Source organism: Osmerus eperlanus, chromosome 9 (assembly GCF_963692335.1).
Source record: "Osmerus eperlanus chromosome 9, fOsmEpe2.1, whole genome shotgun sequence".
NCBI lineage: Eukaryota > Metazoa > Chordata > Actinopteri > Osmeriformes > Osmeridae > Osmerus > Osmerus eperlanus.
The window spans coordinates 7,196,089-7,223,845 of NC_085026.1; the positions used below are offsets into that span (position 1 = coordinate 7,196,089).

The 27,757-nt window shown below is 42.6% G+C and overlaps 4 protein-coding genes across 5 annotated transcripts in view; 2 read left to right on the top strand and 2 right to left on the bottom strand.

Annotated features, from left to right (window-relative positions):
- Positions 1-2,289, bottom strand: part of babam2 (BRISC and BRCA1 A complex member 2) — a 53,342-nt gene extending 51,053 nt beyond the window's left edge. Inside the window, exons 1-3 of the mRNA XM_062469044.1 lie at positions 2,168-2,289; positions 1,524-1,676; positions 1,016-1,092 (exon numbers count right to left, since the gene is read on the bottom strand). Of these exons, the coding sequence (XP_062325028.1) occupies positions 1,016-1,092; positions 1,524-1,660 (214 nt within the window). The 5' untranslated portion in view covers positions 1,661-1,676; positions 2,168-2,289. The remainder of the gene's footprint in view (positions 1-1,015; positions 1,093-1,523; positions 1,677-2,167) is intronic.
- Positions 1-27,757, top strand: part of nrxn3a (neurexin 3a) — a 532,817-nt gene that overhangs the window by 432,656 nt on the left and 72,404 nt on the right.
- Positions 2,474-26,198, top strand: rbks (ribokinase). 2 transcript variants are annotated; one of them, XM_062469047.1, is made up of 9 exons: positions 2,474-2,601; positions 4,193-4,254; positions 8,857-8,989; positions 10,155-10,218; positions 10,490-10,552; positions 11,710-11,874; positions 16,546-16,637; positions 18,981-19,175; positions 25,088-26,198. In XM_062469047.1, exons 2-9 carry the CDS (start codon positions 4,196-4,198, stop codon positions 25,259-25,261), a joined length of 945 nt encoding a protein of 314 aa, XP_062325031.1. In that variant the 5' UTR covers positions 2,474-2,601; positions 4,193-4,195; the 3' UTR covers positions 25,262-26,198. The 2 variants fall into 2 exon arrangements, with proteins under 2 accessions (XP_062325031.1, XP_062325029.1); XM_062469045.1 differs by having other exon boundaries at positions 2,595-2,716.
- mrpl33 (mitochondrial ribosomal protein L33) lies at positions 25,615-27,471 on the bottom strand. Its single transcript, XM_062469048.1, has 4 exons — positions 27,340-27,471; positions 26,844-26,862; positions 26,441-26,547; positions 25,615-26,188 (listed from the first exon to the last, which is right to left on the bottom strand). The coding sequence occupies exons 1-4, from the start codon at positions 27,359-27,361 to the stop codon at positions 26,139-26,141; spliced, it is 198 nt and encodes a 65-aa protein (XP_062325032.1). The 5' UTR covers positions 27,362-27,471; the 3' UTR covers positions 25,615-26,138.

The following is a 27,757-nucleotide window of genomic DNA, read 5'->3' on the forward strand; positions in this document are numbered from 1 at the left end:
ACCCCTTTGTCTACAGATGGTAAAGAACACAAATCAAGTTCAAATCAAGTGGCAACTACTTCTTTGTTCTCTACCTGTCACGTTGGGGGCCTTTCATTCACAGGGACTGCTACAGCAGACAGGTCATGCAGGGACAAAGGGATGAGGCGTCTCCCTTCTGTGCGATTACGACGAATCAGAAGCGTGTTAGGAAAATGGTGTCATGTGATTGGCTGATTTCCTTTCCATTTCTCAGTGGTTTTGCTTGAAATATTTCAAAATGTGTCTATGCTGCTCTCGCGGGAATGACAGTCTGCTCATTCTAGGTAGGCTACTTTTTATTTTTGCTGGTCTGTGCCTCTGCTTTCTCTGGTGTCTGCGTTCTCAACAGCAGATCTTTGAGAGGGCAAAGTGCAATGCTAAATTGAAGCCATAGACTGTCCCATGGTTAGAGTATTTGTATAAGTTGTTAACATGTTGCTGCCAGCTGGTGTATTCATCCAAACAACAGTTGTTCGCCAACACCGATACAGCTATAAAGTGATGACGATAGCTTTTTAAACTTTACTCGCAACTGGATCCCACTTTGGCTCGCAGACAGCACTACTACAAAAAAGACCCACCCCACACACACTCTCATCCAACTACAGACAGACCCAGTTGCTATAAGATATTTGATCAATCGAACTTTCACAGCAAGACGAAGAGGGGCAAGTTCTGATACATTGAACGCCTAAAATAATAATTAAAGCCTAAAATAATCATTAAATAAGACTAATGCAAGAATAACTTACTATTTAATCTGCACACATCTCTTCACATGCACGTTTACTTCGACTTGGATACCTCAGTCAAGTTGAACCATGTCAACACACATTACTTATACCACTCACATCCACTACCTTTATCTTGCCACCAAACAAAGGATTTCATATCAGTCAAACTTTAAATCAACAGAGTCTGCCAATTGCCCTTACAAGAGGGAGTGGCATTCAAGGAAAACAGATTGAAGTGCAGGGTGTTTTCTGCCACTCACATTTCAGGGTTTCTCCAGCATAGGGGATGTGTAGCTTGAAGCGGTCACAGCAAGGCGCTGGGGTCAGAGAGGTGCATCTGGAAAGGGAGATCAGAAACACAAGGGGAGATAGTGACAGCATCCATAGCCTGATTTAGTTAAGAGTAGGGGTTTGAAAGGGTGTCACTTGTAGGGAGACCTGGCCTGGATCCCCATTGAACGCCCATGAAAGGAAAAGTACCCAATGTGTAACATAGCAGACCAGCAAACGCTGTGTAGGCCTTGCCGAATGCAATATCTAGATTTACTTCCGTGGAGTACATCTAAATCGTTTTCGGTGGTATCCTTCCCTCAAGAGCACATGTGAGAGAATGTGTCAAGGGGTATTTCTGATCTCTTTTACAGGTTGTTGCCTTTGGGAATTATCAGCATGAGTTTAAAACTAAGAAAATGCTCTGTGTCTGTGAGCTACAGGACAGGTGGCCACTGTGAACCATGAGACACATTCCACAGATTGATGTCAGCCTACCCAGTCTTGAGGTCAGTTACACGAAGGCGATTAGAGGAATCGAGGCCCACTCGACCATTTCGCACCACACTGCACAGCAAGGGCCGCAGCTCCGGAGAGATGAGGTTCAGTGCAACCTCAGGTGACATGTTGTTCATCTTCAACACAAGTTTTCTGTCATAATATTGACAATATTAGATTGTAGCATTGAATGTTCTATAAAGCACCATTAAGCAACTATATCTGCATAGACAAAATACGTGTAAATGTCTAAAAACGGTTAAAAAAGGGAAGACTAATTTAGGTTCATAATAATCTCATTCAGGTGCATTAATTCAGCAGAATTTTTTACAAATTACAATACAATCCATACAGAAGCAAACCACTATGCACACTAAACTGGACACAACAGTTTTATTTCTATGGGTCATAAGTGCAGTGCAGTAACTTTGTGTCTCACTAAACCTCTACATTAGGTAGAGAGTACTAGAAAGATCTGGCTAAGCTAGTGGTAGCCTAGCGTTCTCAGAGGTGCAAACACGGCGTAGGTAACCACTCGACATATTGGTCAAGATAGTTGTGTATTTGATTAGCATGATTTATTAATTTGTTATTTAAGCATTTCTGTATAACAGAAACGGACATAAAAAAATAGGCCCTGTTACCTTATTAAACTGGAAATCCGAAAGTTGTTTTGATTATTTCAATGTTTACAACATTTCTTCCGGTACATGTTGTTTGGGTCCTCTTTGATGGACCTCACACGTTATAGCAGTCTTGTAAATGCCTGCGGATAATAATGCTATATTTTGCTCAATTCATACTTTTCTAAACCATACTGTGCTAGTGATAACTACTAAAACTATAGATAATGAAAGATAAATTAAGTATGAATGTTTTTTTTGTTACAAATCCAACATTTCTTATGTAAAGTTCATATGGCAACACACCATATCACCGTCTGCTTTGCACTCAGCGTCCAAGCAGAATATGGACTTTGCCAACTAAACTTTAGCTCATGGGCTAAATGTCAAAGCCATTGTTTAAGAAGAATCTAGACTAATACGGAAATCTGTGTAGATCAACTAATAGGTTTAAAGTACGTTTCTTTGCACGGATGCACGAGTCATGTTTTAAAAGTATATCCTCTGCAGGGTATTTTTGGTTTATTCGAACACTGGATCACACTATAGGTATAGGCTAATCAATGCATGGTCAGTCACTTTTCTATCTTGAAATCGACGTAGCCTGCCTTTTTAGTTTGACAATTTATGGCATTTTTTAACATATATTCTCATGTAAGAGTTCTGCTTCTAGCGAGGTATCGGTCACACAGTCAGCTATATACTGCTATCTTTCTGAAATGGTTTAATCCTACAGACTGTAACCTGTCAGTTTCTGATTGGCATGCTGACAAAGCTCTGTGTTTTGTGTGTGCAGTCTCCCGATTCAGGCTGATTTGTTTTCATTTTTTCTCTCTACTTCAATTTTAACTTACTCTGCCAATGAAATTTCTAAGTAATAGTGTATAGCACTTCTTGATACAAACCAGCTAACTATCCTGCCTTTTAAATCTTGTCATTTAACTCAGTTGTTTCTATCAAAAGGAGGTGCTTGTACAATTCTCTCATAATGTTGTCCTCTCTAGAGGGACAGCTCAGTCTAGCTTAATTAGTGAAAGCTGTCAAATATCTTGCTGTACACTGTACAAGTATCCGCTCTGGATAAGAGCAAATTTCACATACTCAGATACAATGAATTGTTTTGTTTGTATTTACCTCAGACTGATTGGCCTTGGCTCATTTACTGTGAAGAAAATATAAAATAACACATTCATTGACTGCACACTGTGCTAGAATAATTGAACTACTCTCCATGAAACCATGCTGTTATACTTTTTAGTAGCCAACCAGCAACATGGGGTGGTCAAAGACTTGGCTACACATTTTGTCAGGAGAGTCAAATTCCAAGAGTCCTTTTCCCCCCATCTTTTCAGTCCTTCTCTGAGTGGTCGGACAAGGAGGATCTAATTTTAATCTACTGCAGTACGGGTAAAGTGGGGGAAGGATATCTAGTTGGAAAGTGAAGACAACATACTGCAGAGATGTGGGAGAATTGAGCTGTCCTACAGCCAGCGGCCAAGCTTTCCAAGCGTTCTCCATTGCCTAGCAGGAGATTTGAAGAGATTAGCACACTAGCATTAACTTATACACACCAAGGATTTAATTAATTAAAGCTCTTGCAAGGCTTTACTCAGTCACGTGGTATTGCATTGAAATAATCACACTGTTCAAATTGGCATTCATCCAATTGGGCTAGCTATGAAAGCACTATTTTTATCTCGTTCTTATTGGTTCACGTAATGTTACAGCTGACAATAATTTGAGTTTCTTTACTGCGCTGTTGTGTATTTACGGTAAGCTAGGCAGCCTTTAAATTGAATGCCCCCAGGTGATGGTCTGATACTGTATACCATGATTATAGCTGTGTTTTTTTATAAAGCCATTTGCTTTCATTCCATGTAAATGTCTCCCCAAATATGTCAACATTGTCAATTTCTTAACACTAAACACAGGGGAAATGTTTAACTTTTGTGTAACATACTGCTTATTGGCATCAGACATAATTATCCGTAAAACGACACGTTCATGAAGTAACCACATTGCCCTGTCTGTGTCTTTGGCCATTAGGTAATGACAGAAGAGGCTTTTGATGTTGTGGTGGTGGGATCTTGTATGACTGACCTTGTCAGGTGAGTGAGCTCAGCACTTGTTTTATTTACCAAAGCATACATTACATTATATTATATTACAGACCTTGTTAAATACCCTAGTTTCTGCTACTGTGGTATATTCTACAGTATCTTCTTAGTATTTTCTTAGTTCCTAGAAACTGCTTGTTGTTTTTATTTGTTAGGCGAGTCATGTCCCAGGTTTAGGCACAACTAGGTTTCGGTCAAATGCAGACAACATGTTCGTCTATATTTGGTTCTCTCAAGAAGAAGATAGTGGTTAACAACTATACACATTGTGTTGGAGTCACAATTATATTTTCAGTGCTGGTAACCATGTGTCTCTGACCTGTTTTTTGTAGGGGGTGGGTTGGCTAAACACTCTCTGTGCAACATGTCAGGGTTATATTTGTCCAGTTGTCATGGCAGTTTTGACGTTTCAGCCCATGGAAATAATGTGTGGGTGTTTTCAAATGTCTTAAAATGGATTCTGAGACACATTATGGAAAGACGGATAAGGGAACTGCCTTGCTTTACTCACCCCAACTAGGCTATTAATACGATTGGTCAGGATGGTTGATTATCACATGGAGGTGAGGGAAATAAAGGCATGACTCTTGTCATACAGGTATCAGTGCACACCAAATGCATTTAACTTAAAACATTCAAGCCATGGGTTATGTTGTGTACATTTTGTTGTGTGTATATACTTGGAGGAGGAAAGGAAACCATTGCAAAGAGCAGGACATCCATTTACATTTCCACTGTCAATTTAGGATCTAGGTAGACTAATGACTGGAATTATTCCTAATAATCCTTTATATTCTAAGGGGAGCTGTCTTTTTAACATAGTTTTGCAAAGAAAGTAAGGAAGATGACTACCATTTCCCACATTGAGTTATCAACACAAACACTATCACATATGGTCAGGACCTGAGGAAATCATCTGAACTGAGGCTGTGTATACAGTTCCATAGGTCCATCCATAGGGTCCATCGATCTGATCATTGACCCAGGAGGTGGATATGACATCAGTGTTCCTCCATAATCCTTACGAGACAATTCTCAAAGGGTTGAAATAGCCAACATGAGCCAATGATCCAGTTTGATTCATAGTGAGCAAACTGTGGATGATGCAAATGCCTCAAACTGGTTGAGTCTTTACCACAAACGGTACTTCATCAGCTCAAGTGAATTTTGGGAGTGTCTGAGCGCCAAACATTGCAGAGCTCATTTCGAAACAACATTTGTCACCCTGGATTGACCTCTGGGTTTCACAACATTTTTTTTTTTCTTATCAGGTTTTTCTAAAGTTTATCGTCAAAAACTGCAAGCCAATGGTAGATGTTATTGGAATGTTGATTTTATTACTCAATTCAGAAAGAGTCTCAGAAAGAAACTTTCTCATTCTTTCTTCGTATCCATCAGTTCTGTTTGCGACCTTTTGGTTGAGCCTGATCAACTTTGAACACATTGATAAACGTGTTTAGTCATTAGAAATTGAGTTTGCGCTTTGAAGGCTGGAGCAGCATCAGTTAAGCGCTACGATGATGTGATGGTGACAGGAACTGTTTTGCTTGAGGGGGGGGGGGGGAGTCTAAGGTTGGGTGGGAGAGTGAGAGAGGATACTTAAAATTCATTTCCACTCAACACATTTATATGCATGGCTTTGATGTCAGAAAATCCAGTTGTCTCCAAAAATGAATAAATAAGCAAATAAAAAAAGATGTGTCGATGTTGGGGTAGTGCTGTGCCTGTCCCATCCACTCATCCCGACTCTCCATTTCTCTCCATTTCTTGTTTTCTCTCGTTCCCTTTTCCCTTCTGCATCATGGCCTGTCACTAAGCTGTTGCCAAAGCCAACTAGTGCCCCCTACTGCTCCGCAATGCATACATTTTGCTGCTCAAGTTTCTGATAGCACGCTGAAACATTTGTATTGCATAAAGTCGCTGAACCCCGCTGAACACCGCCTCCAATGAGTTAGCTTCACTTCATTAGTGGTCTGTATATCTCCTATACCTTTAAGAAGGGAACCTCTTTAAAACTTGGAACGTGCACAGACAATCTTTTCTGGATTAAGTCTTAAACCTTATGGTGATCAAGGTTCACAACCCATTTCAAGTACCAGGGACCAGGTTAGTTGTAAGTCTGGATGACATGAGTTGAAACATTGGGCTCATACACCAAAGGCCAACTCAGGCAAACCCTTGGTTACGGCCTGATTTAGCTATATAGTTATAATCAGGGCAAATACCTACACTTGTTCGTTTACCCCATATTAACGTGTCCTTATGGATTAGTAGTTGTGCGAGAATGTAGCCATTTGCTGAAGACTATACAATCACACCAATAAAGTGACCAATCAACAAAGATCTCCTTCTCCACCCATCCAGCCATGACTCAGTATGCCCATATAAGGTGTTCCTATCCTTCCCTATATTAAGCCTTTAACCTTTATGATAAGATTCTGGCTTAAACACGTAATTAGCCCTATAAGGAAATAGTTGACAGTCGGCAACATTAGCACGACCCCCACGTATGCCATAGCGATTGGAATGTGGCAGTAACTATCTAATCCTGGTTGATTTGTTTGGTCAGGTTAGCTCAGCTTCCATTCATACTATGTCAGTCTTAATGGAAAAAGATTGTGTTTTTGCTTTCCTGTGTGAGTCTATCTTTGGATTTTGGGCTCCCTAGCTGTCCCTATAGCCTTCCTGCATTACTCAGCAGTCTAACCGATGCCAAGACAATATGGCCTCAAAACAAATCGTCTTGAAACAAGACGTCACCAAACACCTGTTGTGGCCTTTTGGATTACGTGAGAGAAAACAAAAGTCTGCACACGCTCAGTGGTTGAGGTTTTAGCACGTAGCTGTCTGGTTCGGTCTCGCAAACAGACAATGGCAATAGTGTCCTCTCTCCAAGGAGGAAGAGGGGTGTTGAACCTAACTGTCAGTCAGAAGACTGTGGGACTTATCAGTGCTTTATTGTGTGTTTGTGTTCATCACCATCCATAGATCAACTATTGCTTCATGTTTTCTGTATTCTGTCTTATTATTTCTTTATTGATATGTGTTCTTTCCTGAACCTGTGTACTGATAAGTCACGGGTCTAGGATGTAGCACACGCGGGAACAGCTGTTGAGTGTCTGGGTAATGTGTGTCATCGCGCCACTCATCAGTACCTTTCCCCCAGACCTCATACCTGTCCACCCACGCTGGAGGCAAACTCCCGGAAATGTAACCACCTCTATAGATGCCGTTTGTTAACCAGCTTTAATTTTACACCATTTAATTACATACTAATCCCAAGATATCAAAAACAATTTACTATAGGGCTGGCTATGTAGTTCCATGGAAATTAGTGTTTTTAATATATTAATCTAACTGTTATGTACTTTTGATACCGTGGTCCATTTCAGTGTGTGTGTGAAAAGGGGTAGAAGGATTCTCAGCATTAATATTGAAGGAGAAAACGCATACGTATTTTATATTTTCATTATTATTTGGCTCTGTTCAGTCAGTTATCAGGGACATCTATATGGGAATTACTTACTGATTTTTGAAAGTAGCATGTCGTTTTTTCCCCCCTGTTTGTCTCCTACACACGTTATCTTACAAAGAAGGAATGCCAGCTCAGCTGCCTTCCTCTGGGTCCTCTAGGTTCTTCCAAAACAACCTCCAATCTCCCCTGTCAACATCCAGGCAGCTGGAGTTGGGGAAGGGCTACGGACTGTTTTTCCTCCAGACTTACTGTATTTTAGTCTCACCCACCACACACACATACCCACACACATCTAAGTCGCACATGCTTAGAGGTCAATAACAGCAGGGGCAGGACAATACACGTTTATGACCAGATTTTGCCACTGACATACCCTCTGACCCGGAGAAGTGTTGGAACAGAGCCAAATCATAGCTTAACACTTGAGTCGTCTGGGTCTGCTGTTACTCACTGGGACTGTCTGTGATTGGAGAAATAAATAGCCAGACAGATCTGTCTGATGTCACTGGCTCGTGCCCTGACAGCCCTGAGGTGGAGGGCGTGCCATTGCCCAACCTTTAGTCACTTAGACATTGTCTAATGTGTTTGAAGCTGATTTGGGTGAATGACATTATATGACCTTTCTAGCTCTGAGAATATTGCTTGTAAATGGCTGGGAATGTGTGTATGTGCGTGTGTGGGGGGAGTCAGGTGGCTGAGCGGTTAGGGAAGCAGGCTAGTAATCTGAAGGTTGCCAGTTCGATTCCCGGCCGTGCCAAATTACGTTTTGTCCTTGGGCAAGGCACTTCACCCTACTTGCCTCGGGGGGGAATGTCCCTGTACTTACTGTAAGTTGCTCTGGATAAGAGCGTCTGCTAAATGACTAAATGTATGTGTTTGCACCTTACTGAGGCAACTCTCATAGATGCTTAACTGTCAATGAACATTAAACTATCCAGTAACGCTAACGGTATCACAATTAGGGGTTGCTAAACAACCTAGCAACTGCTGAACACTGTATGGTTGAGTCGGCGAAGCAATATAATCTGTAGCACAATAGTATCAGTAGCGCGTCAAAATTAAAGTTGACCTGTGTGTGTGTATGTGTTTGAGCATGTGGTTTTTCTTTTTTCTTTCAGCCAGGCTACACGGTTGCCCAAGGAAGGCGAGACCATCCATGGCCACAAATTCTTCATCGGTTTTGGAGGCAAAGGGGCCAACCAGTGTATACAGGCAGCCAGACTGGGAGCCAAAACCGCCATGGTTTGTAAGGTACGACATACCACCAAGGTACACAACGCTTCAGACTGTTGAAATGACATCGGTGAGAAACGTCAACCCGAAAAAAGGTGTTATTTGATCTGTCTTAGTGTCTGTCTGTCTACCGTTGTCTTACTATCCATTTTGTGTGCCGACCTGTTGCCTGTGTACGTACTGAATAATGTGGGACGTTGGTGTTTTCTTCGGTCTATGTACATTCTTGCACATTTCCACCCAACCAACCTTTTTAGTCGCCTCCTGTGAGGTGTCTATTGACTCTCCATGTCAGCCTACCAGCAAAGCTCTCCTTTTTTACAAAGTGCACTTGTTCACCTGACAAACGGGAACACTTCTCTCCTCCTCATCAATCGATGTTTTAGCCCTCGATCTCTCTTGATCTGCACTGTAATAGTGGGAACACATGCATACCTACACCTACGCACCCCTCCCATTCAAACGCACGTATTCCCATATTATCTAACCTTCGTCTCCAATCAGCAAGCGCGGGGCAAACTTTCACCAAAGTACAGGAGACCCACCTCTGTCAGAATAAAGAACCCGATCGATAACTGCAAAGTCCGGGAGGAGCTCTCTGGGCATGGGGAACCCAAAATAGACTCCCAGGCTCTTTTGAAAACAACCAATATGAAGGCCACACTTCAAAGACAATGGGGCCAAGTTGACACCAGTTGTGCTTTTGTACATCCTAGGCGGGTAGGGTACCCGTATTTGGCAAAAGTTTTGGAGAAAAAGGATCGTAGCATGAAGCCTAAGGGGGAATGGGGACCCCTCTCGCACCCGGAACAAGTTTTAGATGTGGACATCCCGGAGCGAATGGAGGGATGAGGGGATGGAGGGATGAGGGGATGGGGGGGGGGGAAATATGGAGGGAAAGGTGGACATGAGGAGGCGTCAGAGCTGGGTCATCATGTCTTGAAGGCTTGGCGCTTTGACCGTGTTTATGTGTGTTTGCGCGTGTGTGTGTGGGTGTGCATGTTTTTGTGTGCGTGTACGAGTGATTGAGGCGGCACTATGCCAGTATGCCAGCGGGGGGAAAAAAATACAAGCCAATTGTGGATTCTGTTGACTGCACATGAAAAGTTGTCGATAAGCTAGTTTGACCTCACTCGTGTCTCTTCTTAGTTTGATGCTCATTTACTGTTGTATCTTTCCCAAGGTGGGAAAAGACTTCTTTGGCGATAACTACCTCCAGAATTTCAAGGACAATGGCATACACACAGGTAAGATAGGAAAATGAAGAAAGTCCATTTGCTCAAAACCATCTAATGTGAGGGTCTTACAGTGAAGGTTTTTACATCGCATTAGATCACAGGTAGGATTTCAGCATAAAAAAAAAAATGGTTTGATCAAATAAGTAAAATGCTGTTTGTTAAATGTGGTGACTCCAATGACCTCACTCTCTGCCCCCCCCCCTCTTCCTCCTCCTCCTCCTCCTCCTCCTCCTCCTCCTCCTCCTCCTCCTCCTCCTCCTCCCTGTATTTCTCCTTCCAGAGTTTGTTGGGCAGACTTCTGTAGCAGCCACCGGAGCTGCCTCCATCATGGTCAACGACGCAGGTAAACCCAGGCCAGGGGCCATGCCTGCTGAGGATTTAAAAGCTCACTTGGATGACACACACACATCATTTACAGTAGACTTATGGTACACACACATATACTTGGCTCTGCACACTGGCACCGTGGTGCACCTACGCACACATACACACAAACTTGACTGTTAAGTGCCTCAGATGGCAGAAGGGATCAGCATGGAGGCACTCTACTACAATCTTAGACTTCCCACAGAGTGTAAAATTAACAGAGAGACTCTTCATTTCTACCGCTCTGGAAATAGAACCTGGTGATGTAACATGGTGTTTGATGTGTGTGTGGGACTCGGGCATGAATGCGTGCGTGTGGTGTCCACTCTCTTTTATAATGGCCAACAAAGGAAGTCCTTTTGAGGTACTGTAAGAGTTGCGGTACTCCAGCGTGCATCGGTGGTGGATGTCATCTGCAATGATTGAGATCAGAAGCAAAGATAAAGCCTTTGCAGTATGTTCCGGGCCACCAGTCCAGGCCATTATCAGCCTTAATAGTTTTTCGACAAGGTATTCATTTCTGCTGAAATTAAAAACATAGGAATAGTGAATGACTGAAACATAGGAATTTCATATGAATAACCGTCAATTATTCACTGATTGAAATAGTGTTACTGTCCATCCTCCCTTTCATCACTTACAAAAATACATATTTATTTACAATATATATATAAAAATATAACAGTTATTGTGAAGTAGCAGAGGCAGAGCTGGAGCCAATCAGCAACTGACTCCAAAAACTTGAAACCCGTCAGGATTTGATATTGAAGGAAGCACTGAGACATCGATTAGCTCAGGCGCTCTTCCAGATGAGAATGTTTAGTGATTTTTGTTATAAGCAGCAAACTTGTCACTTATTTTCTGCTTTTGGCTATGTATCAAATATAATTTTTTATTGCTCCGTTGGTCAGACAAATATCCATCCGATGGAACATCCTTGAAACCGGGCTAGAAAAATGACAATATATTTCTTTTTTATATATGGAAAACCTGGAAAAATACACCATACACAAGATTAAACAAAACATGGATAGATGAATATATAGATGTGTCGATTCACCTTGTGTGTCTAAAGATCAGAAATATCCCCCTGGATTTGTGCGTCACATCCTTCGCTTTGCCGCGTCGTTGCAGGTCAGAACGCCATCGTGATCGTGGCTGGTGCCAACCTGGTGCTGGGGAGCGAGGAGCTGCAGCAGGCTCTGCCGGCCATCCGCCGTGCCAAGGTGCTTGTGTGCCAGCTGGAGATCAGCCCCGGCACCTCGCTGCGGGCGCTTCGGATGGCGCAGGAGAACAACGGTCAGTGGAACTCTGAATGCTTGTCGGTCTGCTCATCTGACCGTCTGCTGTCTGTCTTATATCGGTGCATCTGCGTCCGTCTGTTACCGGCTAGTGTGCTTGTTTGAGAAGTTAGGATCATCGGCAACCGGCCCATTGTTGTTGTTATTAGAATTGTAGGCTTGCATTCAGCTTAACTTCAGGCATTTTTCTCTAAAAAGGTTGTTGTAGTTCAGTGGTAGGGGTTACAGAAGGGGCTGGTGTAGTAATTTACTTAGACTTGAGTCTATATACTCCATATAAATAATATTTTTTTTCATCAAAATGTTGATTTGCTTTGTTAGCTTTTACAAGATTTAGTCACAAGAAAGAAAAGCAGACAAACTAAATAAGCACTCTACAGGTCAGCTTCACAGCACAACACACATTAAACACTTTGTTAAGTCAGCTGCTATCTCCGAGGACTACTCGTAGCTTCAGGTAAACAAATGGCCATTTAAGACCCATACTCCAGTCCCTCCCAGTGGAGCCACCGGGGCCACCTAGTTAAGCATCGCTAATGACACATCTATTCTTAGAAAGCACCGCATCGCCTCAAAGATGTCAGGGGACACTCAGTCCTGGAAAGAACAGGGATTGACGTTGGCCTGATAAACCCTCCCCAAAGCATCCCGGGCGCCATAATGGGGTCTCGCCCACACGTGGGCTAACCAGATGGTCCCCTTGCCTCGCACCCACTTGCACATCGCCGTCCCCTATAGCGTGTCTGTGAATTACGCCTTTGCCGCGCCATCGGGGTGCTCTGAAAGGTGGCATGGTGAAGCGTTTCGCGAAGACCAACTGCGTTCTGTGATGCGACGGCACCAGCCCGACACTCCAAACTCCCTCCAGGAAGAGACGGGGTGCTAATGGTTTGGCTAGTGAGCTAATGACGTTACCAGGGCACAAGGTGAGGTGAACAAGCACGCCTGCTTGGGTTTTACACAAACGGAACGCAAATCAGTCAAGATGACTCTTTTTCTCCAAAATTGAAACTAGAATGTTACATAAAATGGAAGATCTTTTGATATAGTTCAACAAGATAACAAGTGTAAAATGGGTCCAAATCAGGCGAGTCCTTATCCAGTGCACACACAAGTGTATAGTGTGTAATCTCTAAACAGGCGCTGGTATTAGCACAGATAGGCATATATATATCAGACAGGCAGATATCTGACTGACAGGCTAGGTTGAGAACTGAAACTGTAGATAAACTCTTGACTAGCTTTCTCTATAAGTTTATCGTGTTCTTACTTTCAACTTTCTTTCTCCCTTTCTGTTAAATAGGCAGCTTTGATATTTATCACCAAGTGCAATTAGAGCCTGTCAAAGTCTCTTTAGTTTTACTCTCAAATGACTCATCAGTGTATATGCCTTTGCAAGTGTGTGTGTGTGTGTGTATGAGTGTATGACTCTTTGATGACTTATGTTTTTCTTTCTCGCTGTGCTTTTCTTGCATTTCCATGTCCCTACGTCATTATGTGTTTATCTTATTCGTTCCATTCAATTTCTCATCCAGAACATTGCGGAAATACAGTATATAGTCCTGGCTACTGACATACTGCTGCGGTGTGAGAACATTTCAGTGGGTCAACATCATCGTGAGTTACTTTACATGACCCAATGGAGCAAATACCCAGTCATGAGACATTCCAGACATGACTCTACCCATACTACTGCATCGTGTATTTGTGTGTGTGTGTGTGCCTGTGTGTGTGTGTAAACAGCTGGATCCAGCAAAAAATTAGTGAAAGCCTGTCCAGAAAACAGACACATATTTCAGTACTTCCGTTGATCCGACACACATGCCACTCATTCCATTACAAATCTGTCAAAAACCTAGACTTTCACATTCATATTTTCTCTTATTAGGTTTGTTTTGGTTTGGGTCGTTCAGCGTCCCTAATATCAGTGTTCCACATTCAGAGTAGGCTCAAGGCTGTCCTCGCTCATTAAGAACCTCAGACACCCTCAACTGACTCCATTCACACCACAGATGGTGGTTGGAAGCCTAGATGTCAGAGGGGAAATGAGGGTGAGGAAGAGGAGGAGAGGGTATCACTGTGCTTGCACCTTGGATGGTGGGGCATCCTCTTTGGTTGATGCTGCATGCATGCCAGAGAGACAGGAAGAGAAATGGAGAAGCATCTTTATATTGGCTGTGGGTTTAGCCAAGTTGTATCGAGGGAACATTTTAATCAATACTTTTTCCCCTGTTGACAGTCTCTTGTCATCCAACTCAGCTTGATAGGAAGTTCACAAACAACTTGTGTTCTTTACCGTTCTGCTCCTCACCAGGTTCCTGCCCTCAGAAAGTGACGTGATTGGCAAGTTGGTAGATTCTAAGTTAAAAGTATATAAAAGAAAGTATATCACTTCTATTTTGTAATAACAATAGAAAATACATTTGTGCTGGGTATTTTTGTAAGATTTCACCTCATACACTTCAGTATTTGAGACAATATGTGGAAAATATATATTCTTTGATATTCTAATATGTCTAATATGTCTAACTCATGCCACAAAGTAAAATTGATATATTCACTCTTCATTCAATCTGTTCATCACTGTCTTTAAGTTATTGACTATTAAGCTCAAAGCCTCTAAATATTTTACAGTCAGCAAAAATACTTTCTGAGAGGATGAGGTTGCAATCAGAGCTGCTCCCCTGAAGTGCACCTGTGTTGTTCCTGAGTGGCCATCCCAGAAGTCTGTTGGGGTGGTAGTTAATATAAATAGCTGAACTGTGGGTCTCTCCACTTCCTGTCTCCTTGTACAGAAGGAGACAGAGAGAGAAAGAGAGAGAATTGAAGCAGGATATGAAAGAGAAGAGAGAGTAGCTGAAAGGAGCACAAGAAAGAGGCTTCCGTTTCGGATAAATACTCTCCCTTGGAAATCCAAAAGGCTGGTCGTGATCCATTTCCAGACTGTCGTGTCCTGACCTGGCTTCACAAGGTTCGGCGTGTATGACATGTGTCTGTATGACGTGCTGTTTCCACTTTTACATCGATCGAGGGCCAGCGTTCACCTCGGAACGCCAGGTGGTCACAACCCTGCGCAAACCCACGCAGCTGCTCTCCCCTGCACACACACACACACACACACACACACACACAGCCAAAAGCAAACGCAAACACAACCTCAAATCCTGAAGAATCGTGTTTTTTTGTCGCTGACACACAAAAAGTCTTAGATTGAGAAGACACTCAGGCATCACTCTACTTCTTGCCCCTTATTATCTGTTGTACTAGATGCACTATTTGTGTGCCGCTTTGGATAAAAAAAAGTATGTTAAATGAAAGACAAATGCCGTCATATTACATTATCACATTATGATCCACATTTGACATTGCATTTGATTGATTTAGCAGGTGCTTTTATTCAAGGCAACATACAAATACTGCAAATAGAAAGTGCATCGTTCTATCAACATTCTAACAGCATTTTGGTGGTTAAAGGAACAGTTTGTATTTTACCAGGCACAGTCCAAAACTTCTCAGCCACCAGGCAGTGTTACAATAACCACCTCAACTACAACTACAACAATAAGATCTCAAATACAACATTTCATTGTCGAGTATGAAATACTGTAACAGAAACAGCCTCATATTTGAAGAGCAATATTTACTCAAATTGGAGGTGCACTCTCTTGCAAGACAGGGTGTCAAATGCCACAACAATCGCAACATTTTCGCAGGTACCAAAGGTAGTAATGTACTGCTTTGAAGTGCAGCTTTAAGTTCCCGTAGGCCAGGTGGAGCTCAAAGACAATTCCAGGAGCCAATGAAAGAGAAGAACACCGCATGGTAGTTCTGAGAACGTTTCTCTGCACAGGGCCGACCAGGCCAACCCTCAGAGGTGCAGAGACCTGTAAACTGTCAAATACACGAGCGAACCTCATGAAGATGTCGTGAGGGTTGACGACGGATGATTGTTCTTTACGCTCACTGAGGGTTACAGCTCGCACACACGTTCACGCCCTTTACACACACGGGATAAGGTTGCGCCTTCCACAAAAGAAAGGGTCACCGCTCACCCACGCCATCGCTTACTTTACGAAGAATGGAGGTTACGCCTTCCACAGAACAATACATCTCACACACGCGCAGTCTCGCCCTGAGAGAGAGAACGGAGAGGTGAGAAGTGGCTCCCTGACAAAGCACACGTAAGAGGGCAGCTTCCCTTTTTCCCCACTCATATATATATATATATATATATTTGTTTTTTTTCGTTTCATTTGATCTTTTAATAGGCTTGTTACAGCACTTAAGCTTGGAGAGCTCGAAAGAGAGCAAGCCATTAGAAAGCCTTTGTTACCCCTGAAAGGCCAATCAAGGGTAATACAGGCCTGGGATACTGTAGTAGCTGGTGAAATGATTCGAGTCCATCTCATGAAAGTATGGCGTAATGGGTGGCGAGTCTGTGTTATCAGAGCAGTTATTGCATAGTATGTTGTTCAAGCTATGCTGGGATTGTTTTACAGTAGGGGTGTCTTCTTTGCAGCCACATTTATTTATGTTTCTTTGTAAGGTACTGATTAAATGCACACATATTTATTAAATGTTAACATAAACCCCACATATTGCAAAGATTTTTTTCCATGTGTTAAGATACTTGTGTACCTTATTGAAATGTATTTGGATTTTTTTGCAGTCAGAACCATATTTAATCCGGCACCAGCCATAGCAGCCCTGGACCCAGACTTCTACAGAGCTTCTGATATATTCTGCTGTAATGAGTCAGAGGTGAGACATTGACACCTTACACACGCATGTGGGGACACATTATTAGGGGGTTGGACTATTAATCAGAAGGTTGTTGGTTCGATTCCCGGCAATGCCAAATGACGTTGTGTCCTTGGGCAAGGCACTTCACCCTACTTGCCTCAGGGAGAATGTATCTGTACTTACTGTAAGTCGCTCTGGATAAGAGCATCTGCTAAATGACTAAATGTAAATGAATTAGATGTACGCTTGACACACTAGAAAAAATACACATCAGAGAACAGACACCCAAGGTCTCTCACAGAGTCACTGGTAATATTGACAGAGACACGTACACACGGTTTACTGTAAACACGCACATTATCCGGGAGCATACAACACTCCCACCTTTACCTCAACAAACACTCTCATTTCCACATTCTGACACACACCCACACACTGTCTTACAGACACAAACATTCACAGGTTCTATAGATGTATGGACAGTGTGATGATGATGATGTATCTTTCTGGTAATCTTAACTCGGGTTCAAAGGTCAACTTCTATAAGGGATGGTTCTTAAACCACCTCTCTGCCTCAGGGCTAGCAAACACCAAAACCCACGGTTAAAAAACAGAGACTTTTCATACACACAAACACCACCCCCACGCACACAAACCCACACAGCAAACTAACAGCACACTCTCAGACACACACACAAGGAGTATAACTAGGCGATTGCATCTCTAGGATCATGACTCCCCGCACATCAATAACACACAGCAGTGCAACCTCAGAAGTACTGTGTAACCCTTCTGGCATGGGGGAAAACAACACCACCTTCCTTTTTACGGTAAAGGAGTTTACGGAGTCACCTTTAGGCTTCACACCTTGGCTGTCAAAAATGACTGATGACTGACGAGGGCAGGGATTGATGGGAAACATAGTTTGGGAGAAGAAGAAAAAAACTGCGACAACAGGGCAGATGTGCATGGCGAGTGACTCATTCACCTCTCTGAGGTGGAGGCGTGTTCATCCTCAAACCTTTCGGAGGCACTTTGATGTGGATTTTAGTGCAGAGGCCCCGTATCCAGGTGGGGGAACATGAAAGCGAGAGTTCTGGCGACAGAGCCGAACAGTTTTTCTTTCCTTCCACACACGCGCGCGCGTACGGACACACACTGTGCTGTACGCACACGGACACACAGTCACACGCTTGTTGTACGACACACCGTCTCGGTCCTTTTCGCCCTCACACATGCTCCATCTCTCTCTTTCTCACATTTCTCCGCATGCTTTCATCCTCTCTCGTGTCTGCTCGTCTTTCAGCCGAGGCGGTAAGATGATTCACCAAAGTACACAGAGCCAGATTGATCCTCTGTGCCCGGGCAGATGAGTAAGAAGACAGCTTTCTCATTTGGCAGCCGACCAGAAACAGGGAAGGTGCTCCGGGTTTATAAAAGCACACTAATATACCCGCCGGGTGTTCTTGAAGTGTCAGGCCATCGTTTATCTAAAAGACATAGAGAAGGTAGAGGAAGAAGGGCTAATCCCCCCCGTTTAGAGTCCTTGTCAGAGAGATACCCTGACCTTACCATGAGAGGCCGGTTGGCGCACGTACAGGGCAGGTGTTGAGACTTCACGAAGACACCCACCGTGTGTGAGTGGGTCCAAGTCTCGTACAAGTGAATAGGTGGGAGGGTGGGTGTTTGTGTGTGGTCTCACAGTACCATATTATACCCCGAGGGAGATTAAGGATGACAAAGTGCAGCCGTTCTTTGATCCATGGCCCACATGGCACGTTGAAATGTTTTCTAAGGATTGGGAATGATCTTTGATGTCCGTTGTGGACCTCACACAAGCTGGACATTTGGGGCATGTCCATCTCACACCCCTATAACTGTCAGCCTAATAGGCTGTCCAGAGGTGTTTGCCTCAGTGAGGTTCGCTTTACCTTAGGTGGTCTGTAGTACAGTATTTTCCCGCCTGACTTGGAGTGGTGGAATGAAACCCGAACGATCCAGGTGGACACAAGCTGCTGTGTGCCTCTAGCCACCCGTGTTCCTCTTATCCCACTCCTCTCGTTCTAATAAGCATGAGTGTTAGGGATATGTGGATATGATACAAACTAAAAACACCTAATTAAATAATGATAGTATAATATGATACTATACCGGTACTATAATATACACATCATACAGTTTGCTATATCACATGATATAATAGATGATACAATAGCCAGTATTGTATCAAATAATGTGATATGGTACAATATATGGTACGATATGTTCGATATGATACCATGATATATAATAGTCCATGGGTCTGTTCTCGACCTGGCACCTAAGCTGCCACCTGTTTGACCCAACACCTTCCCTCCCAAGGCAGAGCTCCTGATGGGTTGGTCTGTGACGAGCGTAGAGGAGGCGGGCCGGACGGGCAGAGAGCTCCTGAAGCGGGGCTGCGGAGCTGCCATCATCACCCTGGGTCCCCAGGGCTGCGTGGTGCTGGCGGCACAGGAGCCCTCCAGCCCAGCGCACCATGTTCCCACCACAGCGGTCACGGCGGTGGACACCACGGTGAGAATGTCCAACATCGATCTGTGGAAAATATGGGTTCATGTTCTCGTTCAAAGTTGAATTTATTCAGTATTTTGGGGTTGACCCACGCGTGTTTATGAATAATTGAGTCATTTATGTTGATCATATACAACTTGGACCAAAATAAGTTTTGTTGCCATCGGAAATAGTGTTTATAATCCCACTTAGTGAAATAACAAAATGTGACTAATGTGAATATTAGTCATTAATCTTAATTGAGTAGCAGTAAGGCATGATGGTTGATTATTCAATTAATGAAAAATCCACATGACAAAAAAAAAACTAAAATCTAGTATGATAAAAAGTGCATACTGGGTTCTCAGTAAAGTTGACAGATTTTTAAGAAGAATATTCTCTATAGACTCAAATTAATGGTTTAAATTTGCCCCTAGCCCAATTATTGCTGCTTGGGGCTAACCATTTGGCAGTTATGGAGAACACAGAACCTCCGACATCAAATCTTGGTTATGGGGTGGTTGACTCAATTCACTAAAAAATGTGGCTTCTTTGTCGTCACAGTAGCCTCAGTGTGACAACGTCATTTCCTGTCTGAAAGTTTGTGGGCTTTTTGGTGTGTAACACAGACGTCACCAGAGAAAATCGCTAATACAACTTGTACTAAAGAGAGTGTGTGTGTGTGTGTGCGCGCACACAAGTTCATGTAATTGTAGAGGGGGATTGGAAGTGTTGCTAACAGCAGTGTTATTTATTAACACAGAATTCCATTGTATGCCCCATGGTGCAACGGTAACACACATAATGCTTTCTCATTGCTAATTTACTCGAATCTTTTGCTAAGAATTCCTGTGAAACAACAACTTCAAGGTGACAGTAGGACTGCGTGTGGTATCAAGTTAGGTACTGTACCTGCGGGAGATTTACTTCCTCAACATAACATTCACATCCTGTTTATTCTACATACACATACCACACTGACGGACTGATGACGGTTAGTAAGAATTGGGCTGCTTCCAAACTTCCTCTGAAAACAAATAACCATGGTTTAACCCAAAAGATCAACAACAGGTCACCTAAAAGTAAAAATAAACGAAATACATATTCTTTTTTTTTCAGATTTTACAGTCCAACTGTACATTTTCTTTCAACTCCTTAAAGTCTTTCATGACAGACTTTCAATTTCAGACTTTCAATTTCAATTGAAAGGAAAGACTGCTGCACTGCTGTTGACACACACCGCTTTAGCTTGTGAGTAATCTCACAAGTGTATCTCACAAATCAGTAAGTGTTTTTTTAATGATTGAGGAGCTACATGTGCACTGCACAGCCTCCTCTAGCTAAAGTATTTCGCTGTTCCAATGTGTGCATATTCCAGTGAGCCTTTATCAGTGGCAAAAGGAACTCAACACTTTCAGACCTACTTGTTCGTGTTTGACCCTCCCCCCCCCCTCCCATGCCCTGCACACACAATCCTTCTACTGCACATTCAAACTCAATCAGACTCTCTAGCCCTGTGGGAATCTCCCCACACCCGCCTCCCTCCAGTGACTCAACTCTCAGCCGTGCACGAGTCAGCAGAACTCAGGGCAGCCATGATGCGGTCGGGCCTGGTGCTTTGGCAGCGCTCCTCTCCACCCACCCTCCTCCTTTACTTTGATAGCCCCATAAATTCTGGAGCGCTCAACTCATTTGGATGTCCTAATCCCTCTTCCAGTAAACCAGTGTTTCACCCCAGCGCAGCCCCCCCCCCCCCTTTACCCCATTTACTGGTGGAGGGGAAGAAAAACAGACCAGATTGTTGTGTCGACGGCTAGACAGATGTTTTCCCCTTTAATCTTAGTTAGTTAGTAAACTGTCTATCGAGGTGCAATTTGATCTTCCTGATGTTCATTAATGCCACTTTGTCAATGTAATTTGATCTCAGCTGCATTATTGCTGTAAATATTGCAGATGAATGGCAAATACCTAGATTTGGCTGGCACTTTTAGTTAGCCTGGAGTGAGTGGGGGGTCAGATGGCTGAGCGGTTAGGGAATTTGGCAATTAATCAGAAGGTTGCTGGTTCGATACCTGGCCGTGCAAAATGACGTTGTGTCATTGGGCAAGGCACTTCACCCTACTTGCCTCGGGGGGAGTCCCTGTACTTACTGTAAGTCGCTCTGGATAAGAGTGTCTGCTAAATGACTAAATGTAAACATGTAGGCTGGTTTTGGTTTAGCATGATCACCAGGTGGACTGAGGGTGAAGGCTGGCTGACGAGGCCTGGGTAATATTAGCACTGTGAGTCACTTGCCATTTTGGCCCTTGTTCAGTCTCTTGACCAGAAGCGTTAATGCTTCCATTGTGTGTAGATGCCATAGGAAGAAATAGTTCTATTTTGAATAGGCTCACATTGGTAAATGAACACTGTTCACTGGTGTCAGAAATAGATTTGTAATGTGTGTAGATAGATACACAGTCAAGTCAATAGTAGGATTTGTGTTTTTTGTAGTGAACTTTACAAGGAAATGTTGAATAATGGACTACACACTTTTGGGAAGGTTCTTCATATCTTTGTTGAATTAATTTAACATATTGTTTCTGTGACAAAGCAGTAACATTTCCTCAACTTTAAACTATTTGTACAACTGGATTATTCAAGCTAATTTTATTTACCAGCTATTTTTCACATGGCGGGAAAATAAGTGCATGTCGAAACTAGGGTCGAAGCAAAAGTAGTATCAGAAGCTAAAAAAAACGTATCAAACTCTTCCTTCATTTAGTCTCCCAAATGCTTAGACTATCTCTGCTCTATGTCTCCCCTACTGTATGTCCCCCATGTCTCCACTGGGTCTCACATTGAATACAGGCCTCACAGCTTGGCCTGTTTGTGTGAATATGATGATAAATCTGTGCATACAAGGCTGTGGGCTATATCTTCTTCTTTATGTTTCTGAAGAACACACACACACACACGCAGACACACATGGGCAGGCATGCACACACCCGAGTAAGCATCTCACACACAAACCTGCAATGCAACCCTTTCCTTCCGCCCCTTGTGTGGCCTGAGCCTCTCCTGGACTTGGGGGGTCTTCTGTGTTGGAGGGGCCAGACAATGTTCCAGGAGGTCTGGAGGATCAACGTCATCCTTAGTTTCTGTGAGATGAGAGGAAACATACCAGGCCAGCCTCTTCCAGCAAGCTGTAGGTTGGGGAATACCCTCAGTATTCCTCATCTCATGAACCCTGACCAGTGGTTACTAAATTTGAAAATGCTCGAATCTCACATGCCACACCGGATACCGGTGGCATATATCAACTATCACTATAACAATTCCGAGTCCAATCTTCCACCCGCCCTGTATATTTTGCTTGGAGGCTATGCGGAACGTCTTGATTGGAACTTATGAGCAGATAGAAAGGAGATTGATCAAAGACATATGGGCTTTGAGAATCGTAATCAGTTTAAGTGCTTCCGATCTCAAGGTCTACTGTTATTGGGAGAAGAGGGGACCCCCTACTGTCAACCGTGTTTTTTTTCTCCAGGAACATGGAGTTGGAATGGGGGACGGGAGGGGAGGGGAGGCGTACTCTAACAGTGAATCATCACTGGTCAAGGACCAGAGGGATACATTACTCTTTCTGAAGGGGTCTTTTATTGACGATATAGGACACATTTTTGTTCGAATGGAAATGTAATCTTGGAAATGCGTACATTGTCAAATTGGGGTTGTGTGTCTCTCCAGCCCCAGGAGAGTCTTTTTGAAGTGGTCTTTTACGAGTATTAAGGATTCGGAAACCCTTAAGACTAAAGCACCACGATAACGAGCTTCAATGCGATAATGTATCTGTCAAATCTTGACCTTTTGAACCCCAAATTGGTAATGGCAGTAAAACTTTCAGACTGCCACCTCAAATCAAAGTTTCAAGACTTTGGTCTCAGGCAACAAGCGGAAAAGCTGCGTGACAGTGAGAGGGGTCAAGGTCTGGCGAACGAGAGACAACCGAGCGTCACTGCTCATCTTTCGCTATACCGTTTCTGTCGTTTGATTGACAGGCCTCCACATCTAACCTTCACCAAACTGTGTCGAGGGCGGCAGCGGCAGGACCGAGGGCTGTAGCGGCTTGTCAGCTCCAGTGAGCGTCATGCAAGGGAATGCAGCGCTGTCACATGCCAGTCTCGGAGAAAGTAAGGCATTGTTTTCTCGCCGCGCAAGAGGACAGTGACTCCCTGGTCGGGTGCACTAGTGCGTGTAGACCAAGGGGATCAGACGTGTTGTGTGTTAGTTATTAAAAACTGTGTTTTGACTTGGGATAGGGACTGGGAAGTGGCAACATTGGTCACCAAAATGGCTGCATTTTATTTGCGGTTATGGCAAAGGAAAATACATATAAATGGGATTCATACCATTTCATGTCCAATGGTGAATGTGAGCAGTGTACCAATTAACGTCCAAACCTACCATTTAGATTCAGGGTAAACATGTCTACTATCCTGGTCTTGGATCGACAAACGGATTCGAAAGGAATGGTGGTGTTTACCAAATAGACACAACATATTAAACATCTTCTGGCAAACATGTCAAAGAGCGTGGGATAATGTTTTCTCACACCACACTGTACCTCATTGGTCTCCTCAAGTGTGGGTGCCAACCGTCTCCTACCAAGTAGTCTGGGGTGTGGACTAGGGTGTAGTCATTGCCTTAACCAGAAACTGTGAATCTGCAAAACTTGCCAGAGGGAGGACCACACCACTGCACAATATTTCCACACGGTTACAGCCCAACCCAACCAGACAGAAGACATAAACACAAATACTTTTTTTATGAAATGGAAATCTGCCCAGCTCGTCCGAATTTTCACCCCTGAACTTACTTGTTTCCAGTAACCCTACTATCTTCTGAAGTCAATCAATGACCTCTGACCATAGCACCTTCCTGTTGGTTAGGAAGGGAATTTAGTTTTTTGTTTTTGAAGCGGGGGGGTGCACCACGCTTGGGGGTGAAGGTACTCAAGGAAGAGTGCAACAAACTCTCAGAGCTGAACGGTGAGTAATGGGTCAGGCTTGTAAAAACCAGTAGTGGGGGCCATGTGTGGTTAAATCTTACCGCATCGCCACATTCCTCTGTGCCTTTTCCCATCAGTGATCTAACGAACCCCCCTCACCACATCCCAGCTTACCCCCCTAGGCACGGATGGTACATTCTATCATCTTTGACAAAGGCAGTAGAGAAAACATATTTTTACTCATGGATTGGCAGCTCAATAGATGTTGCATGTTGAAATGTATATAAAGATAAAAAAACACATTTTTTTGACACATTAAAACAATTACATTTAGATTATAATGTAGGCTAGATCACACTTGTCTGTGTGTGATCCAATGAGATTGAACTGTAACCAGTATGTTATTATCCTGTCAGTTAATTTTATTTGGTAAAGGTTTTATTCATTTATCAGGTTAATAATTAAACAATAACACCAGTTTGCATACATGTACATACATATGGTATTCGTCTTATACCATTGTAATAGCCCTGTCTAAGTACTTTACGTGATAACAGATGGAATCACTGATGTTCTTCAATGGGTATTATTGTTCAAATGGGATGAGTCATTTTCTATTTAGTCAGTACATGTCAGTTCCAGACTAGTATTTAAGACAGTGAGGACCTTTTCAAGGTTAGTATGAAAAAGTTACAAGGCTGAAAGTGTCGTAGCACCCTCTACTGCTGGCAACAATACTTGAAAGTGTTTACCATTTACTTGTTTTCACTGAACTGTTCCCCTGTTTTCAACTTGTAAGCTGGATCGACAGATCACCACTCACAAACCTGTACCCTTCCACGCCAATTCATTTGTATTTTTGAATATCTACAGCATTTGTTGACACAGTGTGCATTTTCATACAATTGTAACTAATCAGTCTTATATATTTTTTGTTTATGTCTAGGGGGCTGGAGACAGCTTCATTGGTGCCCTGGCCTTTTACGTGGCTCACTATCCCACAATGCCTTTGAAGGAAATGGCCAGGAGAGCCAATCAGGTGGCAGGAGTGAGTGTTCAGACAGTTGGCACACAGACTTCTTATCCATCCAAGAAGGACCTACCAGCTGATCTTTTCTGAAGCCAGATACAGAGGAACCTATCTGGCCAATCATCTGGATTATGTGCTAAAGACTGCAGATCATTTAGTAATATTAATGCGTAATAATTTTTTTTCATGTAATTAAGTTGCAAGTAGAAAAATACAATGTGTATGATTTACCTAGTCTTGAACTTGTCAATGGATCACATCCTGTCTCATTTAATCATATGAAATGTGCTCAATTATCAACAAACTAATTTATATTTAGGCCTCGTGAATTTAGTTGACATCTTACACAGGTCTTGTTGGAATATTGCATCAGCCATGGGAATTGTCAAAACAGCCTTGGAGGACAACATGACAGTATGAAGTATTTATGCAGTCATAACACATAAATGTGTATTTCTTTTATTATTTGCATCATGTTACCAACAAATACCAACATTTTATATTCAAACATGTATTTGTAATGGCTGGATGCAGTCTCATACAGTCCCCATGTCCAGATCTGAAGAAATGTTTTGTTGCAACAGGTTTTTAATCTTAATAACATGAAGGCAAACCAAGTCAAACTACTACTGTGAGCCTAAAAGTGCAAGGTAAACTGAATTTGATCTTTTGCAACATTAATTCATGGTTACATTGCGGCAAGTACAGGCACTGGCATTCAACATTCATAGCAGGACCTGCAATGGGATATACCAAGAAGGACAGCTTGTTTGGTGACAAGTAACATTTGCAGTGAGTTGATGATCTGTCCAGCTTGCAGTATCCCAAAGTCACTTTTCTTCTTTGTACTGATCCCCGCAGCTCAGGGATGACGGTTGGCTTGATCCATTTTTAGAAAACACAGTGCCAAACACACGGCCAGCTCAAATAGTGCCATCTTAATTGTCCTTGGTTATATGCATCACTATTAAATTGACCTTATCTTCTTCTTTTCAATAAAGAGGACATGCTTGTTCACTGCAAAGTAGATGTTGAAAAGAGCAGATTAAATTGAGGATATATGCAATACTGCAATTCAATTGAATGCCATTTTATGCCATTCCCGATCACGTTACCAAGAATGGCTCTTGGGTATAGTTACACATTTTAAAGATGTGTATGGCAAAACCTTGCTTTGGAGGGGGTGTGTCATAGACATCATGTTTGTTAGATATATATGGCTTTTTCTTGAATACATGTGTTATGTCTGAAAAACACATTGTCACTTACCAAATGGATCGTGTTTGCGCAGTACTAATTTTTCCCGTAAACGATTCCTCTTGGTGTTGAAGCAGTAACCCGTTCCAGCAGCACTCACCATTTGCACCAGCAGTGTCCTAAACAACAACATGGCATCGTTTCAATATTCGGATATAATAATCCTAATAGAGGCATAACAACTTATAAGAAAGAGCAGATGAACAGTTACAGTCAGAAGAGTGTACTAAGGCAATACCCATATATGAAAGTTTGTCCGTTTTCATGTTGAAGGATAATACTAAAACAAAATTCAACGGCAGTTACTTTGTTATGGACTTACTGTAACCATCAAAGTTACAGAAGAGGGTGCCAAGGCAACGCTTAGAGCTGACTTGTACATCATTAGCCAAACAAGGTATACGTTGTTACTTACTTTGACTTCGCCTTGGCCACTTGGGTGCATGATAGAGAACAGGAATTATATTAGAGGCATGTCAAAATACATGAATAGTAACTATAGTGCTAAGTTGATGACTTAACCCTGGATAATGTACTCTAATTAACTAACTACAGTATAGTAGGACAAGTGCCGCCTGGCTAAATAGCTATTTTGAACGAGTCGGGCTAGCAATTATCTGTGCCCTGAATTGGGCAAACATTAGCGAATCAAATTGAAAACCTGCAGATGTGACCCACTACTACACTACAGTGGCTTTAGCTATAATGACAGCAACATTAAGATGACTTGGGTTCGTCAACCACAATGTACGCCAAACTAAAGCTGTGCTGTGCAGTCGCTAGCCGGTTAGCTACATAACCATTGCAATACATTTCTTAAAGTATTCCTATGACGGAGGCATAGCAACACACTATTGTAGCTTGCTACATGTAAACAATATTCACCTTCACACTGTTTAATCAATACTCACAATTAACTGTAGTTAAGAACATTTTAAAGAATGCTTTACAAGCAAAGCTGCTAGGTAGTACGGTGGGTAAGTCACATTGACAGAACTGGACAACGTAATAACATCTTCCGGGTCAAGATTTGTCTCATCCGGGTCACATTCTAGGCTTTTTAAAGATTCTGAAGGTAACTTGTTTTTATCAGATTACATTTACTACTCTTGTACTCCCTCAGTTATTTGTTAGTTTAAACTACTTATGCTTCTTCCTCTGTGGTGTCCTATTCATATTAACTGTTTAGGGATATATTGAAATAGTGAGACTAGATTCCATCAATCCTTACACTACACTTATGTTAATTATCTAAAAGACGGACGTGTAAAGCACACACTTTTCACTTTACAGACTACATTGACCTGATAAAGTGACATTTTAGGGTAT

Coding starts and splice junctions, on each gene's coding strand:
- rbks (XM_062469045.1), top strand. Junction 16,638..18,980: donor TCTGCTGTAATGAGTCAGAG/GTGAGACATTGA, acceptor TTCCCTCCCAAG/GCAGAGCTCCTGATGGGTTG. Junction 19,176..25,087: donor TCACGGCGGTGGACACCACG/GTGAGAATGTCC, acceptor GTTTATGTCTAG/GGGGCTGGAGACAGCTTCAT.
- mrpl33 (XM_062469048.1), bottom strand. CDS start 27,361: ATGTTCTTAACTACAGTTAATT. Junction 26,189..26,440: donor GCGCAAACACGATCCATTTG/GTAAGTGACAAT, acceptor TCTACTTTGCAG/TGAACAAGCATGTCCTCTTT.